This window comes from Strongylocentrotus purpuratus, unplaced genomic scaffold, assembly GCF_000002235.5.
Source record: "Strongylocentrotus purpuratus isolate Spur 01 unplaced genomic scaffold, Spur_5.0 spur5_scaffold_20, whole genome shotgun sequence".
NCBI classification, from domain to species: domain Eukaryota; kingdom Metazoa; phylum Echinodermata; class Echinoidea; order Camarodonta; family Strongylocentrotidae; genus Strongylocentrotus; species Strongylocentrotus purpuratus.
In genome coordinates, this window is record NW_022145606.1 from 30,354,132 (window position 1) to 30,369,776 (window position 15,645).

Consider the following 15,645-nt stretch of genomic DNA (forward strand, 5'->3'; position numbering starts at 1 on the left):
GTTTTTCTTTCATGATATTTCTCATATTTTTTCGAGGAATTTGATACCATGTTTATCTCTTTATGACCATTAATAACAAGATGAGCGTCCATTCAAGATAAATGTCCGTGCGCGCGAGCTCTTTTAATACATAGCATATATGGGAAAAAACATGCCTATACAAAATCCATTATACCTCTTTGGAATGAGCCGTGACCTTCAATTTTTTTCATATTTAGATAGAGTATGAGTCGGAGATATGATTCCATGTCTCATTTGGCCATTAAGTGTATCGTGACATCATCATAATGGCCTTGGAACTCAAATACGAATTTGAATATTATGACGTCAGCATATTTATGGTAAATTGATTGTATCTCTGTAAATATTGATCGATTTTCTTCCAAATTTCGATATGATGTAGCTAAGACAATTCTCTACAAGCTCAATTCTCACCACTTTCATTTTGATCACGTCATCATAGTGAAAATTACGATTAAAGGGCACATATCAGAAATTTCTGAAGTTGCGTGTTATGCCTAAGGAAGGTGAATTTCGTTCACATCATTTATCTACATGACATTGTTTTTTAGCAGTATCTCGCTTATTTTCGCTCTATTTTGTCTCAAATTTTAGTTGACCAGCCACCAGCCCACTTATACTTGTTCCAAACAAGTATTTCATATCTAGTCTTCTATTTGTTTTCTTCCATCAATTTTAGAAACCATTTCTCATCGATGAATTAAAGCACCGACAGTTTGTTCAAAGTTATTCCTTTTTTAACAACAGAAATACCTTTCATAGTGACGTTTACTTCCAACATGGGAGACTTCAACAAGATTTGTTTAAGACCGTAAGAAATGTGAATGAATAAATTAAATGTCCCGGAATAATTATCATGAAATATTACGGCTAACAACTGATTATCCATCTGCTTAGATAAACTTGTGAATAGAAACAAAAAATGATTTGTGATTCAATTATCTGTGTTTCATAAATTAATAATAGTCAGAATCATCTTTCCAAATACTCATACTTTGCACAAATCAATATTTTGTCCTAAAAAGTATTTGCCTTAGATGTATTTTTTACTTCAAAACGTTCAAAATAATTTTTCTCAAATATTTGATTGGTATTGTTTTGAAGCAAAATTTGCGAAACTGACTGGGATAACATTTAGCTCAAACCTAACTGTTTTGAGGCAGGCCCAAAACATGAAGTTATTTGATCGTTATGCAGAAGAAAATACAACTTTAGGACTCCCCTCACAACGCAGGGACTTTCGAGAGTAGAAGTGCGTGAAAAAGAAGACCAATAATGTACACACATTACACTCATAAACATTACTTAACAACATTAATAAAACTAACATCTATATAATTATAGCGCTTAATACTTATGTTTTTATAAAGGCATGTACTATTATTTTCCGGGAATAACCCGAGCGGCTCTGATAATGCTCTCCGAAATGTCTTCGTCTACCAGATACCCATTTACATCACCAGGGTGGCGAGTGTTAAATGCAGATTAATGTCTTGACAAAGGACATTATTGCCGCATTGGGATTTTATCCGCAATTTAAGTGGTCTACAGTCCGGTGGCATATACACTAGACCACCACGACACCTCTACTGGTCTCAACCCAGCTTAGGAGAATGCAGACCATACGATCTACAGAACATTTCGAGTCATATCAAACTAGGAGTTGGAGTTGAATTAGCGTAGAGGGCGCCTGTGAAGCTGTACTTGTCTTGACAGAAGTCAACTGGGATCTACGTTTCTAATCGATGGCTGAAACTCATTGCAAAAAACATTATCGTATTAACAAGTTTTTAAAGTACTGCAGCAAGACACCAACAACAACAATTATTTAGGCACTCTAATTCTTTCCACAATAGTCTTACAACTATTAACATAGAAAACTAGTATTAATTTGGTAATTTATATTACTTGTTTACACTTTTCATACGTACAACAAATCACATGAATTACATTGGGAAGCTCCGACCAATGAAAAAGGAAGAGATAATGTGTTCAGAGGTTCTCCAAAGCTGCGGCTAACGAGAGGACTTCCATGTAGGGGACCTTCAAGTCTTCTTTCATGGACTGGTAGAACGTATCCGGAGCCGTCGCCAGCTGTTTCTTCAACTGCAGCAATTGCAGCCCGGTGAGGTTCTGAAGACTCTCGTTGGTGGAACTGATGCCGTTGGATGTCAGCCACTCGCGGACTTTGTTGACCTCCCATGTACGGACTTCCGGTTCAGCCGATCCACCGCTTCGTGCCCCTGGGGGAAGAGAGTATATGTTTTCACAAAATGGCAATGAAACAATGTCGTTGAAATATTTAAAAAGATACATGTGTTTGATTTAAGTAGCATGCTAATAATATCATAGCATGCATGTATTATTCAAAGCTGACAGCAAATGGACGTTAAACACGATAGCTGTCAAATTTCGCTATGCATGGCATTTTGGGCTTTGGCACGTGTTGTGTCTGTATTTGTCATTATACTTTTTTCTTAACTGGCTATGTTTCATAGATTAACAGGCCGTTCTAAATCGTGCATTATAAGTTAGACAGTAATTATACAAAGTCAAAAGGATGCGTTGTTTCTTTTAATAAGAGAAAAAAGGGTCAGTTGATCTCATCAACAAAGCGATAGCAAAATTTCGGTACAGCATCATCATTTATTTGGTTTAAAAAAATTTGACAATCACTAATTGTGGAGTTCTATGGAATCTCAAAAATTGTAAGCATTGAAATATAATATTAAAACCAGGCATATCATCCCTTTCTGAGAATTTCTCAGAAAATTGTAAACGGCACTTATTGGTATTCATGGTGCTATATTCCTTCTAAACTGTCTGTTCTTATTATTAATTAGAAATAGTATCCAAACTATTTGTGAATTGCGACGCTTGGCTAGGATGGCGGCATAATTTTGTTTTATAATGATTTTTTTTTAATGAAAATGTGTTCACATGGGCTTTGTGGGTGTGTTTTTTAGTGTGTTGTATGTTTGCATATGTTTAGAAGGAAAGAGTTCTTAAATTGTTACCTAGTTCTTAAATTGTTACCTTACCTTGTTATCTTATGTTTCATAATTTCACTTCATATTTGTTTTCTTGTCATTGCTCTGTTTAGTTTTAATTGTATTAATATTGTAAAGCGCTTTGATATAAATGTCTTATGAAAAGCGCTATATAAGTAAAAGTTATTGAAGTTATTATACCCGACTGTGCCTCAGGATTCTTCTGCAGTTCCTCCTCAATCTCCAGATCAATGATCCGGGGGAGTTGGTCGGTAACCTGGTCTACATCCGGGACTGGATAGTAGATCTTCCCGGCGGTGATGCCCCCGAGCCATCCCGAGGCCTTGAACCGCTCGTTCACCTTCACCGGGACAATCCGCTTGTTGCAGTCATACGCATAAGTTGCCTCTGCAGAATTGAACAAATGACAGTATTGTATGCACCATTGTTACTTGACACTCTTTCGAGCTAGTTAGTCAGATCAATCGTCTCCATAGCAAATAGTTAGTTAAATGTTTAGTTTGAAAGATCTCTACTAATTGCAGTCACAAGTGTAATGTTGCCTCTGTGGAAGAGAATTAACAGGATTGGATCAATGCAACACTGGGGCACCTTTCTAATGACAGTGTTTCTAGAAAAGACAGGGCAGTCATGTCCGTAGATAGTTGCACCTTTCAGTTGATCTTATAAGTCATTTGATTCTTAGTTTTTGCTTTTTAATGGTTTCTAATAACAAGTCGTACTGCACATTGACCTTCGAAAATGAGCTTGTATAATTCTTTGGTATCGGGAACAATGAGACAAGTTGTTGGGAAGCCCCGCTAACCACAGATAACCAATAGGTTTCGTGGGACCTTCTGGCCTGTGGATCTTTTATCAAACGTTCATATACTTTTCACTAGATCAGAAAGCGCAGACTAGCTTGGATTCTCTTTATAACGGCAATTCCTTTAAAAAAAAAGTAACAAAGTTTAGAGCCACTATCAAATTATATCGCTTCCCTATATCCTCCCCGCCCCCTTCCTTCTCACTCTCTCTCTCTACCCCTCTCTCTCTCTCTCTCTCTTTATCTTATGCATCCATGTAAAATTCAAACAATAAAAGAGAATCAATTAGTAATATCAGCCACTTAAATCTGAGCACTCGGTTTCATCTAGGAATTGTTCGTTATAATGCCCCGTTGTGAGCCTTTTTGTGATGGGTTTTGGGTGAAAATAAGCCCAGACTTACAAACCTGTTCGACAGTTCTTGCTCTCTTGATACCCCTCTGTGACACAAGCCAGGATCAGATAGGAGTTCTCAACAGCTTTAGCCATCTTCTCGATGATATCCCCACCTAAACAGATGGTCAACGACATAGTTATTGGTAAATATTCTTTTCACGCCAACCTTAGTTAAATGTTATGTATCTTGGAATGTTCTCTAGGTGTGAGGGGAGGGGTTTGACGGGGATTATACAAGAAATATAAATGTAAGCGTATGAAAAACTTTTTAAAACTTTCTTTTGCAGTCAAGATTCTCAATTGTTTACGGGAAATGAGAGTGGGTGGACCACTCGCATATAATTTATCATGGTTAACTTTTAATTCTCGATATCATACCAAGGTTTAATGTTAAAAATATAATTACATATTTTCATTTAGGTTCGCTCGCAAAATATAATACATGACTTTAACTGGTGAATGTAAGTAACGTTAGTTGCTATGTGTAGTTCGATTTGCCTTCTTTATTATGTTAAAGGAAGAGTGGAGTGGAGTGAGATCGCGATCACGCAAATAAATCAAAACCGGTCCGATTCTGGACTAAAGCCTATGATAAGTGATTGTATGGCTTACTCATGAAATCTTCATCCATCCACACGTTGTACCCCCTGCTTCTTAGCTGGTCCTTGATCTCGCTCATCACGGACTTTGACGGCTGTTCCCATCTGTAGCTAATCATGATGTGCTGCGAAGGCTTTTCAGTAGGCGTAGAGGGCGTCTGTGAAGCTGTACTCGTATTCGCAGTAGTCAACTCATCCGGTAGTTTGGAGCTGTAGATCTCAAAGAGCGCTCCCTTGCACGCTTGGTTGAGCGCGGGGTCGGGTCCACATGAAAGACTTACCAACTCTGGAGGGGAAAGATAATTTAAAAAATACGAAATTGTGAGACCCTGCGAATAATTGCTTCCATTGATTCCCCCGTTTTTATTAAAAGAATGTAGAAAATTCGAGGCTTATACAGTTTCTGAAGGCTTGCTTTTGATGTTTGTTACAATAGAATGCTTGACTTTTTCTGTACATTTGTCCAACTTTACTTATCTTAGTTTATTAAATGTAAAGGGTCTCCGATGTTGCCATGCTATAGACAATAACACATTTAACATGTTCAAGGTTTATGTAGGACGCCCTCTGTTTCTGCGAATGCCATCGATATACATGTACTTTATTCTACCAACACCTGTCAATGTCATTTAATTTGATGTAAACCCTTACTAACCATTATTACCTTTAATTATTTAGTCTGGAAAGTATAGAAATTCCCAAATCTTACCTTTGAGTAAGTCATGTTCCTCTCTAAGCCTATCCTTGTTCTCCTGCCTGAAGGCGAGTTGCCAGAGTGCTTCTGCTGCGTGTCTCTTTTCCTGCGATGTACAATCCATCTCCAGCATCCTTGATAAGATGGCGATGCCATCATTCTCGGCGATAAGGCGCTTGTTCTCGTCATTGATTGCAAGTTGCTCGATGCCCTGGACGAGCTCGATGGCGGATAAAGTGAAACCCCTCCTGAAGGCGTCGGTGCCGGTGCTTCTGGTAATCCGGATCTTGTGCTCGACGTTCTCCAGAGATTGCCTGAGCAGTGAGAGAAGGTTGTCCACACAGGCAGAATTGGTTGTGAGCTTATCGGCCTCCTCCTTATCGACCATGTACGAGAGAGACATGAAAGCACATGCTTGGACAATCGGGTCTTCTGATGCTGTCAACTTCTCTAACGCTGGGACGATCTGTCGATGGCTCCTCCGAATGTCCTCGACCCTTCTACAGGTGTTGTGTAGGATGTTCAGGACATTGAAGACAATTTCTGTGGCCCATTTGTTCAAGGTGTTGTCCTGGAGTGAGAGCATCCAGTCCACAATGATTGAGAGTCTCCCTTCTTCCTCTATACTTAGGCAAAAGGGATTTGACTCATCCGTGTAGTTCCAGCAGATTCCCGCCAGGGCGCGGTAGAATTCAAAGGACCGTTGCGCCTCCTTTAGTAGGGTATCCGTCGCTGACGCATCCGTAAACATCTCCAGCAATTCTTTCTTCTGCCAACATGATGTGAGCATACGAGAGAAGCTGGTGCGTTCCGCCATCAGGTCACCAATTCTCTCTTGGTCTAAGGCAGAGTTGCCAGAAATCTCTTTAACCAAAGCCACGCCACTCAGACACGTACCACATGGGATGTTCGCACAGCTCTCGACGTGGTTGACGGCGTTGAAGATCACGTTGAACTGTTCCTGGAGATTCTCTGGAACTCCTTCCATGAGATCAGGCGTCGTCGATGACGCCGAACCCTCTGATCGAGGACGGATCCTGTCTCGCAATCGTTGCATCCATGCGAACGGCATTGTATTTCGCAGAGCACTGAATCCCAAAATGATGAAATTTCCCATCTACGAAAATACCATTACTCTAGATGCAATCCAAGTATTCGTTTTTTCCCCAGCTCTCAAGCCGAAAAGAATACCTGATCGACGGTTGTAGAGGATGTAGGCGATTGCTGCGTCTCAACCCTGAGGCTCCAAGAGAATGAAACACACTGTGCGGATCCAGGACCTTTTATTAGCTTCTTATAGATCCTGTGAACAAAATGTTGAAATCATTTTAAAAAATGTATTGCAACATGCCATTGATTTCGAAATCGAATCATTGTCTTAGTCATGTCTCTACTTTCACTTCTTCCGGAAAAAGTGGTCGTTTTTCTTCCGGTATGACTTCTCCTTCTCGTTCAAGGTCCATTTCATATTATGGGTTGGGCTTACTTTTTATATTAACATTTTGTTTGTATGTATGATCAGCAAAATATAGGTGTGTTACTAAAGAATTTTGACCCTTCTATCATTATTCATTTTTCAGTGACATAATAACACTTTTTAATATTGAAGGATGTTGTGATATTTCTTATTATGTTCCCATGATTCTGTACGATTAAATAAGCATCCTCGCACACAAATTGTAAAGATTTTTTTTTTTTAAATCCGCTAAGCATGCTAATTTGACCTAGTTTGCAGCTATAGACTCAATTTTTGTTTACACTTTACAGTAATTCCTAGAGTCTTGAGGAGAGGCGAGTTCGGTCAGTTTATGGCTGAGACGCAACTAATGTACACAAAGAATATGCAGTGTGCCGTCGGCATTGCCTCATAGTGCAGACTCTGTTACTAAGAAAGATTGGTCCATGCAAACTAATGAGCAATGTTGACGGGGAGTGTTTTTTATTTGCTGAACTCTAGCATGCTACTAACCGGGAACCGGGTGTCCCGGGTTCGAAACAAAGTCAATGCACTAATGCCCTTTGTTTAAGCATTAATTCTCATTTACTAATCCATAAAGCCGTCGGTCCCCTGGTTGTTTACTTAGAAGCATATACATGCCTTCTTGGCAGTCAGGTTAAACAATCATCATCAAAACAAACCATGAAAACACCTTAAACTTTTTCTCCTTAATTCAAGGTTTTAATTGTCCTTTGATACCTCAGTCACACCGACAAACCGACCCCATAACGACTCCAAGCGATCGAATCGTGGTCCTTGGTTTAACTCTTTATTTGCCACACGAATGATCTCCCTGGAATATATTATATTTATCAAGGGATATACCAAAAGCTTCGAGATTACTTATTGTTTCCACTGCAATATTAATCTATACCGATTTTAAACTGGCTGTCATGGAGCTAATCAAGACTGAAAATCATTAGCAGGTTTTGTGTTGCACAAAGAAATCTTTTGGTCAATTGCTATCTATTCATTTTTTGTGCAAAATTGAATGTTCAGTAAACGGGCGACCATACAAAGAGTCAAAATGTTGGACATCCGCAATAAACCTTTTAATGATTGGGCAATCCCAAAATAAATGTTCTATAGATTCCACGGAGCTATAACAAAATGAACATAGGTCTGACTACGAAATATTTAATAATTTAAGATATTTATTAACACCAAGTATACGATGTATTATCTTAAACTGAAAATAACGGATCCGTGTAGATAAACATGACCTAACAGGAACTAAGAACATTTTACCCCAGTCTATTTTTGGTATATTAAACAGAGAATCCCATTTATCTATTGCTTTAGGGGGACTAAAAACCTGTTGAACACTCAAATTATGAATATAGCGACATATCTTCGTTACCTTCATTATATTTTAATCATTTCCTCTTGAGCTGTTAGGTCTGCCTCTGAACCTTTAGCGATATTATTTTTCCAATTATGGGGAATAAAATTCTACAAAATTGTATTCTAACTTATATTTGTTTCTAAATTGAAAGAAGGTAAAAATATTACCATTTTCGTCAAGAAGATCCGATAGTTTAATTATACCTTTGTCATACCATGACTTTATGAATAATACTTTTTTGTTTCCACGAATCATAGTGTTGTTCCATATATTTTGTCGTCTGATATGGGAAGGACTGATTTCCGTATCGAGTGTTAAAGTGGCCCATGACTGGGCAACTTCCCGAATAAATTTTTTTTTTTTTTATCGACAATATACTAGAATCGTTTTTATTAATATTACTATACCAAAACAGATTTCCTCCAAATGGAGCCAAACAAACTTCATAAAAACATTTCGATTGCCCAACATTACTATCGTCAAGCAGACGTCTAACCCAGGCAATCTTTAAGCCTGAAATAATTGAGGGTAAATGTATTATTCTCAGACCTCCGTCTACATAGTCTCCAATTATTGTTTTTACGGTTTATTTTGTCTGGTTTTCCATTCCAAATAAATTTAAAAAGTAAAGACTCGACCTCTTTTAAAAAGGCTTCAGGTGGTTTTGGAAGGATAGAAAGTAAATAAATTAGTTGAGACAGTCCCAATGATTTTACGATAGCATTGAATATTGCAGGATCGCATATGCTTCCAATATGTTCATTTGAACCAAATTCATGACCCCATACGAAAACTATGTATTAGCTTTAAGAAGAAGGCGTTACAAGATTGTTATTTGTTTAAAATATAAGAAATGAAACTGCTTGATCATTGAACAATGATTCGATTTCGGATTAAAAAAAGCTATTTCCATCCGTCGAAAGTGATATTCCCATTGATCACATTGGCTAGAGTGTATCCGCGATCAACATGACAATTATGTAAGTACATCAATCAATTATTGTATATTTATCAAAGTAAGGAAGTTTTTGTTAGAAGGAAATTTGCAATACCTTAAAATCATTCAAAGAAAGATTGTAGAAAGAATTAAAATTTTCAAAAGAGTTTTCCCAACTATTTGTTATAACACTACAGTCTATTAGGGAAAATTTCCTCGATCTTTCTACAGATGTTATGCAGGATGTTCAGGTGTAAGGTAAACCTCTCATTCAAAGATTCTTACTTATCTGAGGCACTCCATGATCATTTTGAAGCGCATTTTTGTTCGGGCTTTACATTACACCATATCTTACAGACACTGATGTCACATAATGCCGTGCGTCTCAGATTTTTAAACCTGGAAACATTGTTAAACAGTAGTAATAATAATATGGATATTTATATAGCGCCGGTATCCGCCAGACTCTGACGCTGGCACTTGTTTGCCTTTAACCCAGTCCCCTTACCCTCCCCCTCCCCCTCCTTAGAACAATAATCCTGGGGGCATTGTTGTTTAATTATACAATAATTACCGTGAAGAATGTAAATGACAATGCTTCAGAAGAAGCGTGAATGGAGGCACACGTATATCTAATGATATCCATTGTATTCAACACAATAATGTCCTGCTGGTTTGTCTGTGTTTTATATACCCTATAAGCCTATTCCTAACGTACAGGAAATAAATAGAAATAACATTTCCTCCAAATCGACTTTAACCCGAGCAATATCAATGTTTCCTGTCTTCCGTATTATTATTATAAGTTCTCTTCAGGCGCGTACGTAGGGGCGGGGGATCGAACCCCTCCCCCTCATTTGTTGTAAGTGTCTGTTTTGGAGGAACCCCCCCCCCCCTTATTTTTTTAGTTTAATAAAAACTTTTTTAAAAAAATTTAAAAGCATAAATAAATCGAAAAAGTGGCTGGCTGAGTCGTTGCGAAATTTTGACCCCCCCCCCCCTCGAGAAAAAAAACACGCGTACGCCCCTGGTCCTCTTAGTATGACCATACGGGTCATTTATAGAGAAATCCTATCGTTTTTAATAATCCCCTCAGCATGTATGAAAGAAGAAAAGTGAGGAAAACGGAATGGCGACAGGTTGAAATAAATCTGTCCAATAATTAGAAAGTTAAGAAAGTTTAAAATGTGGAATCACTACATAAATTATGTGCGAATCTCAAATTGGCAATTGTGGATTGTGACGTAGTCACTGACATCTCTCCCGTGTGTCGTGTACAAAAGACAGTTGATTTTCTTCTTGGATTTTTTTTCTTTCTTTCTAATGCCCTTTTCCCATGGGGTAACACTACAAAGATATTTTGGATAGCATATTTCCTGGGTCATACATTTAAATTGTTTACAACATTTCTAAAATAAGTTGTGTATCCGAACGAAAGGGAAAGTCGTTCACCACTACATCACAATGGCATTTACCGATTTGGCCATTTTTGAATTCCTTAGGGGTAGTGATTACTTTCAACAATTCTTTTTTCAGAGCATTTTACCACTGAGGCTGGATTTTTCTTTAAATAAACTAAATTGTTAAGAAATTGAACACACTGTATTCGAAGATAGTAAACGCATTGAAACAACACTTATAAGTCCACTGCTTAATAATACACCGGTGCATTTCAACATTGTATAGTAGAAAATTAAAACTTGAATCGAATCGAAAAATTGATTGTTTGATATAAATTACCAAACATGTACATTCATATCCATATGATTATCATTTATTTCTTTCACACTATTAATTACAATGCCTTCGAGTCATTTTTCTCTGTTTGTTTATCTAACAGTTTAGCAATCATTTTTATGCACTGTTATGTTTTCCATGATTCCTTTGTTTGTTTGTTTGATTTACCTGACTTCTAAGAAAGCATGTGCATGCTGGTAGGTAAGCAAGCTGAAGACCGACGGTTCTAAAACCTGTCCGAGGGACTTGGTTATGAGGATCAATGCCCTACGAAAGGCGCATAGCGCATCGGCCTGGTTACGAAGCCGGGACCTCCCGGTAACGAGACCACTGCTCTACCACTAGGCCATCGCACCTCCCTATTTGAGGGTTTTCGAATCTGTGGCTCCTTTCATTCTATGTGTTACTTAATTACATACAAAATTAGGAAGCATTTTATAAAACAAAAATACATAGGCCTGTAGCCACATATTAAATGAGTGCGACAAAACTACTCTACTCACCTCCTTTATTTTTTACTAGCGCTGCGTCTGTCTCCAAAGATTGTCTGAACATCTGATTCCACAAAACTGCTGTAATCATCGACTTGAACGCTGAATACAAACTGTATTTACGAGGAACTTTATATCAGCTTCTATCAAACCTACATTGTCTAATGACTGACAACTATATAGTCTAGTTTCCTTGATTCTTATGGAAACAATCACCCGCCATATTAATCCTCTTTATAACTCTCGCTTGCACTGCGGTTATCATACTGGGTTTGTTTCCTGTCATGAGGCAGTAAAACGAGGAGGAAGGAAGAAATAGGGGCGTATACAGACATTAGATAACAGGGGGTTTTTAACATGAGGTGGAATTGAATATACACGAGTGGCCCTTGGTTGTAGAGATACATATCACAGGAGGTTCAAGGGCCTTCAACATGTAAGGAGGGGCTTGTAGGGCTTGGGCCGCCCCTTTCTGGAGACGCCACAATGTTCGAAATCATCATGTCTCTTATCTTCCATGATTCTAGCTATCTATTTCTCTCTCTCTCTCTCTCTTTCTCTCTCCATATCTCTCTCTCTCTCTCTCACTCTCTCCCTCTCTCTCTATCTCTCCATCTCTCTCTCTTCCTCCCTCAGACCTGCCATCCATATGTTATGTTTCTGAAACTGTATATACCCCTATCATTAATCATGACTGTTTTCATGTAGGCCTACTATTCGATTACGACCAACATTGAGCGATGACCATTATACGTTTCCCTTTTACTTTTCATTCATCAAGACGTAGCACTACCCCCCCCCCCTCTCTTCGCTTTCTCTCTCCCTCTCTCTCTCTCTCTCTCTCTCTCTCTCTCTCTCTCTCTCTCTCTCTCTCGTTCACCTGCTCTCTCTCCTTCTCTTTGAGTACCGCACTTTCTGTTTCGTACTATGGAGAAGAAGAAAACTAAGTTTCCTGCTACATAACATCAATAAAAGATGGTCTTCCATGTGTATAAAAGCTCTTGAATTTGGTTTAAGGCAGGAAAAGATATTAATATGTTAACTACCAAACATAGTGAGTTCATAATTACAGTTCCCTATTAGTTCTCGATACAGATGTAGGCTTAATTATTCTACATAATTATTGCTACAATATTTCATATCAAGGCTTTTATCCGACGGACTATTACAAACCGTGAATTAAATTATTTTGAATCATAGCGTTTCAGGTTCCACATACATGTTTATTTATATCCAACACTTTAAAAAACCTCGGGAAAAAAATGATTTAACCCATCATCGTTTACACATGATTTGGAGGCGAAATGGGCGTGGAAAGACGTTACCCCGGTGACTAGTGAATTATTTCGTTCTCATAGGTTTAATACAGGGGGCACCATGTTCCAGTAGGCAATGGGCCGGTTTACCTCACACTCGGGGACTCGATTTATTTTATTTTCCTTTTTTTTTCTTTGCCTGGGCTGTGTTTGAATTTAAAGGAAAGCATGTTCAGAGTTTATGAATTATTTGAAAGACAACAGGCGCAATTTGGAAGGGCGGAATTCTCGTGAGCGTCTATGGTATCCGTAATGAAAGAAGGAAAAGTAAAAATGAAAGGGTGTTCCTGTATATTTTACAAAATAAACAAACACATGAACAACCCAATCAAAAAATACAATACAATACAACAACAAAAAAACAGGCAATCGAACAAAAAACACAGATCAACAGGGAAAAGTCTGGCTTGTTGCGGGAGTTCGCGACCGGGATTGCGACCCGGAAAACAATCGCATCTGACGGTTATCATGTAGACCAGGAAACAGTGTCTTACTACACGTACGCATATTAGGGACTTTTAGATTTGCACAACGACCATTGTGGATTGCTGCGATCGACGTCCTTTTAATGCACTGCCTTGAATGGACGTCACACGTATCAGTCCACGCAAATCTAAAAGTCCCTATTATGGTATCAACACCAACCAGGAAACGGAGCGGATTTGAAACGTTCAGAGGTCATGCGTAGTCTTGTCCATGGTAGTGTTGTAGTCTCGCATAGAAAAGCAATATATAATTTATTTTCGTTTGTCCCTCCTTAAAAGGAAACTAAATGAATGAACGATTGAATGTATGAATAAATTAATTACTTGGTTAATTAATTGATGGATGGATGATGAAATGGATGGACAATTAATCATTGTATTCAGTAACATCACAAACCAGGAAGCAGATTTTACTTGTTTTTACACAAAATAATAGAGGTCACGGACACTCTTGGCCGGTTTTAGACTCTCAACAAACATAAGTTCATCTCGTAAAGACAAGCAAAAAAAGGCTCTCGTTCGTTTGTTGCTCCTAAAAAGGAAAATGAATGAATGAATGAATGAGTATGTGAATACATGTGTGAATGAATTAATGGACGAATGAGTGAATGAATGAATGAATGAATGAGTAAATGAGTTAATGAATGAATGAGTGAGTGATTGAATGAATGAATGAATGAGTAAATGAGTTAATGAATGAATGAGTGAGTGATTGAATGAATGAATGAATGAGTGAATGAGTATGTGAATACATGAATGAATGAATTAATGGACGAATGAGTGAATGAATGAATGAATGAGTAAATGAGTTAATGAATGAATGAACGAGTGATTGAATGAATGAATGAATGAATGAATGAACGAATGAATGAATGAATGTATATATGAATGAATGAATGAATGAATGAATGAATGAATGTATATATGAATGAATGAATGAATGAATGAATGTATATATGAATGAATGAATGAATGAATGAATGTATATATGAATGAATGAATGAACGAAGTAATGAATGAAATAATGAAAGAGTGAAAAAGTGACTTAATGAATGAATAAGTAAATGAATAAATGAATCTTTTTAATTTGCCTATTCAGTAACAGCAGAAACCAGGAAACAGATTGGTTTTTACACGAATAGAGGTCATGGCGTAGTCTAATCAGCTGCAAGACTCTCAACACGAGTGATTTATTCCATCTCGCCAAGAAAAGTACTTTAGAATTTATTTTCGTTTGTCGCTTGAGGAAAATTAATGCATGAATGAATGAATGGATGAATGAAAAACTGGCTAACCGACGAGATAAATGAATGTGTGCACGATTAATTAATTTAACCTTCACGCCTTCACCACCACACCCCATCATTTACCAGGCCAAATCAGGCTGATTCCTTGTTTCTCATTGGGAATTTTCTATGATGAAGTAGGGTGCCATTTCAATTTCTAGTAATCTTTTACGTACGTACAAAATTGCATTGGCTTAATTCCAACGAATTAAACAGAAACTCAACATAAAATTAAATTATTTATTATAATTTGTTATCCTTATATTCGTGTTGGTATCAACTTAGAAGTACAAATAGAAAATGGAAAAGGAAAAGGAAGGAGGTGGGCTGAACAATAAAAGGAAAGGAGTGTACGAGAAACTAAGACTTTATTCCATTTGCCCTAATCTGAATAGGAGAAAGGTCTCTATTCTGCTTTAATACCGGATAAGGTCACTACAGGACAGGGATCATGAGCGATTGATACTTACAATAAAGTCCAAAGTCCAATGGAAGCGCCAAAACAGACGTTAAATCAGAGTGTAATTATGCGCTACAGAAAAACGGCGTCGTTGATATCCGATGCTTGCAATGCTTTGATGTTAAACAGCGCCATCTACTGGGGAAGTGATTAACGAGCAAAGATTTCTCTACATGTGATGTTCTCCTTTTCTTTTTCATGAAATATCGCCATCTACTTTGGGAAAGAAATAACAACTGTGGTAAAAAATTCCTGCAAGGATTTGTCATGAGATAAGAACATATTGTTTTGTTTGTATGTTTGTTTGCTTATTTTGTTTTGCCTTCCATTGCAAGTTTTTGTAATGGAATACAACTTCAATGGATTTTCTTTTTTGTAGAAACTAGAAGAAAAAAAGGGTTCCGTCCCATTTTCCAATCAGAATCGTCATCTTCTTCTTGCTTTTTCCCTTTTGTACAACTCATTTTCCTCCTCCTCCTCCTCCGTCTTCTTCTTCTTCTTGTTTTTTCTTTTTCTTAGTCTTCTCTTCCTCCTCCTCCTCCTCTTCTTCGTCATCTTGTTCT

The 15,645-nt window shown here is 37.7% G+C and overlaps 1 protein-coding gene across 1 annotated transcript; it reads right to left on the bottom strand.

Moving 5' to 3' along the window:
- Positions 1–1,242: 1,242 nt before the first annotated feature.
- LOC100893943 lies at positions 1,243–11,778 on the bottom strand. The gene is made up of 6 exons (XM_003725411.3): positions 11,548–11,778; positions 5,543–6,830; positions 4,847–5,119; positions 4,246–4,347; positions 3,213–3,419; positions 1,243–2,264 (listed from the first exon to the last, which is right to left on the bottom strand). The coding sequence occupies exons 2-6, from the start codon at positions 6,642–6,644 to the stop codon at positions 2,014–2,016; spliced, it is 1,935 nt and encodes a 644-aa protein (XP_003725459.3). The 5' UTR covers positions 6,645–6,830; positions 11,548–11,778; the 3' UTR covers positions 1,243–2,013.
- Positions 11,779–15,645: the final 3,867 nt, after the last annotated feature.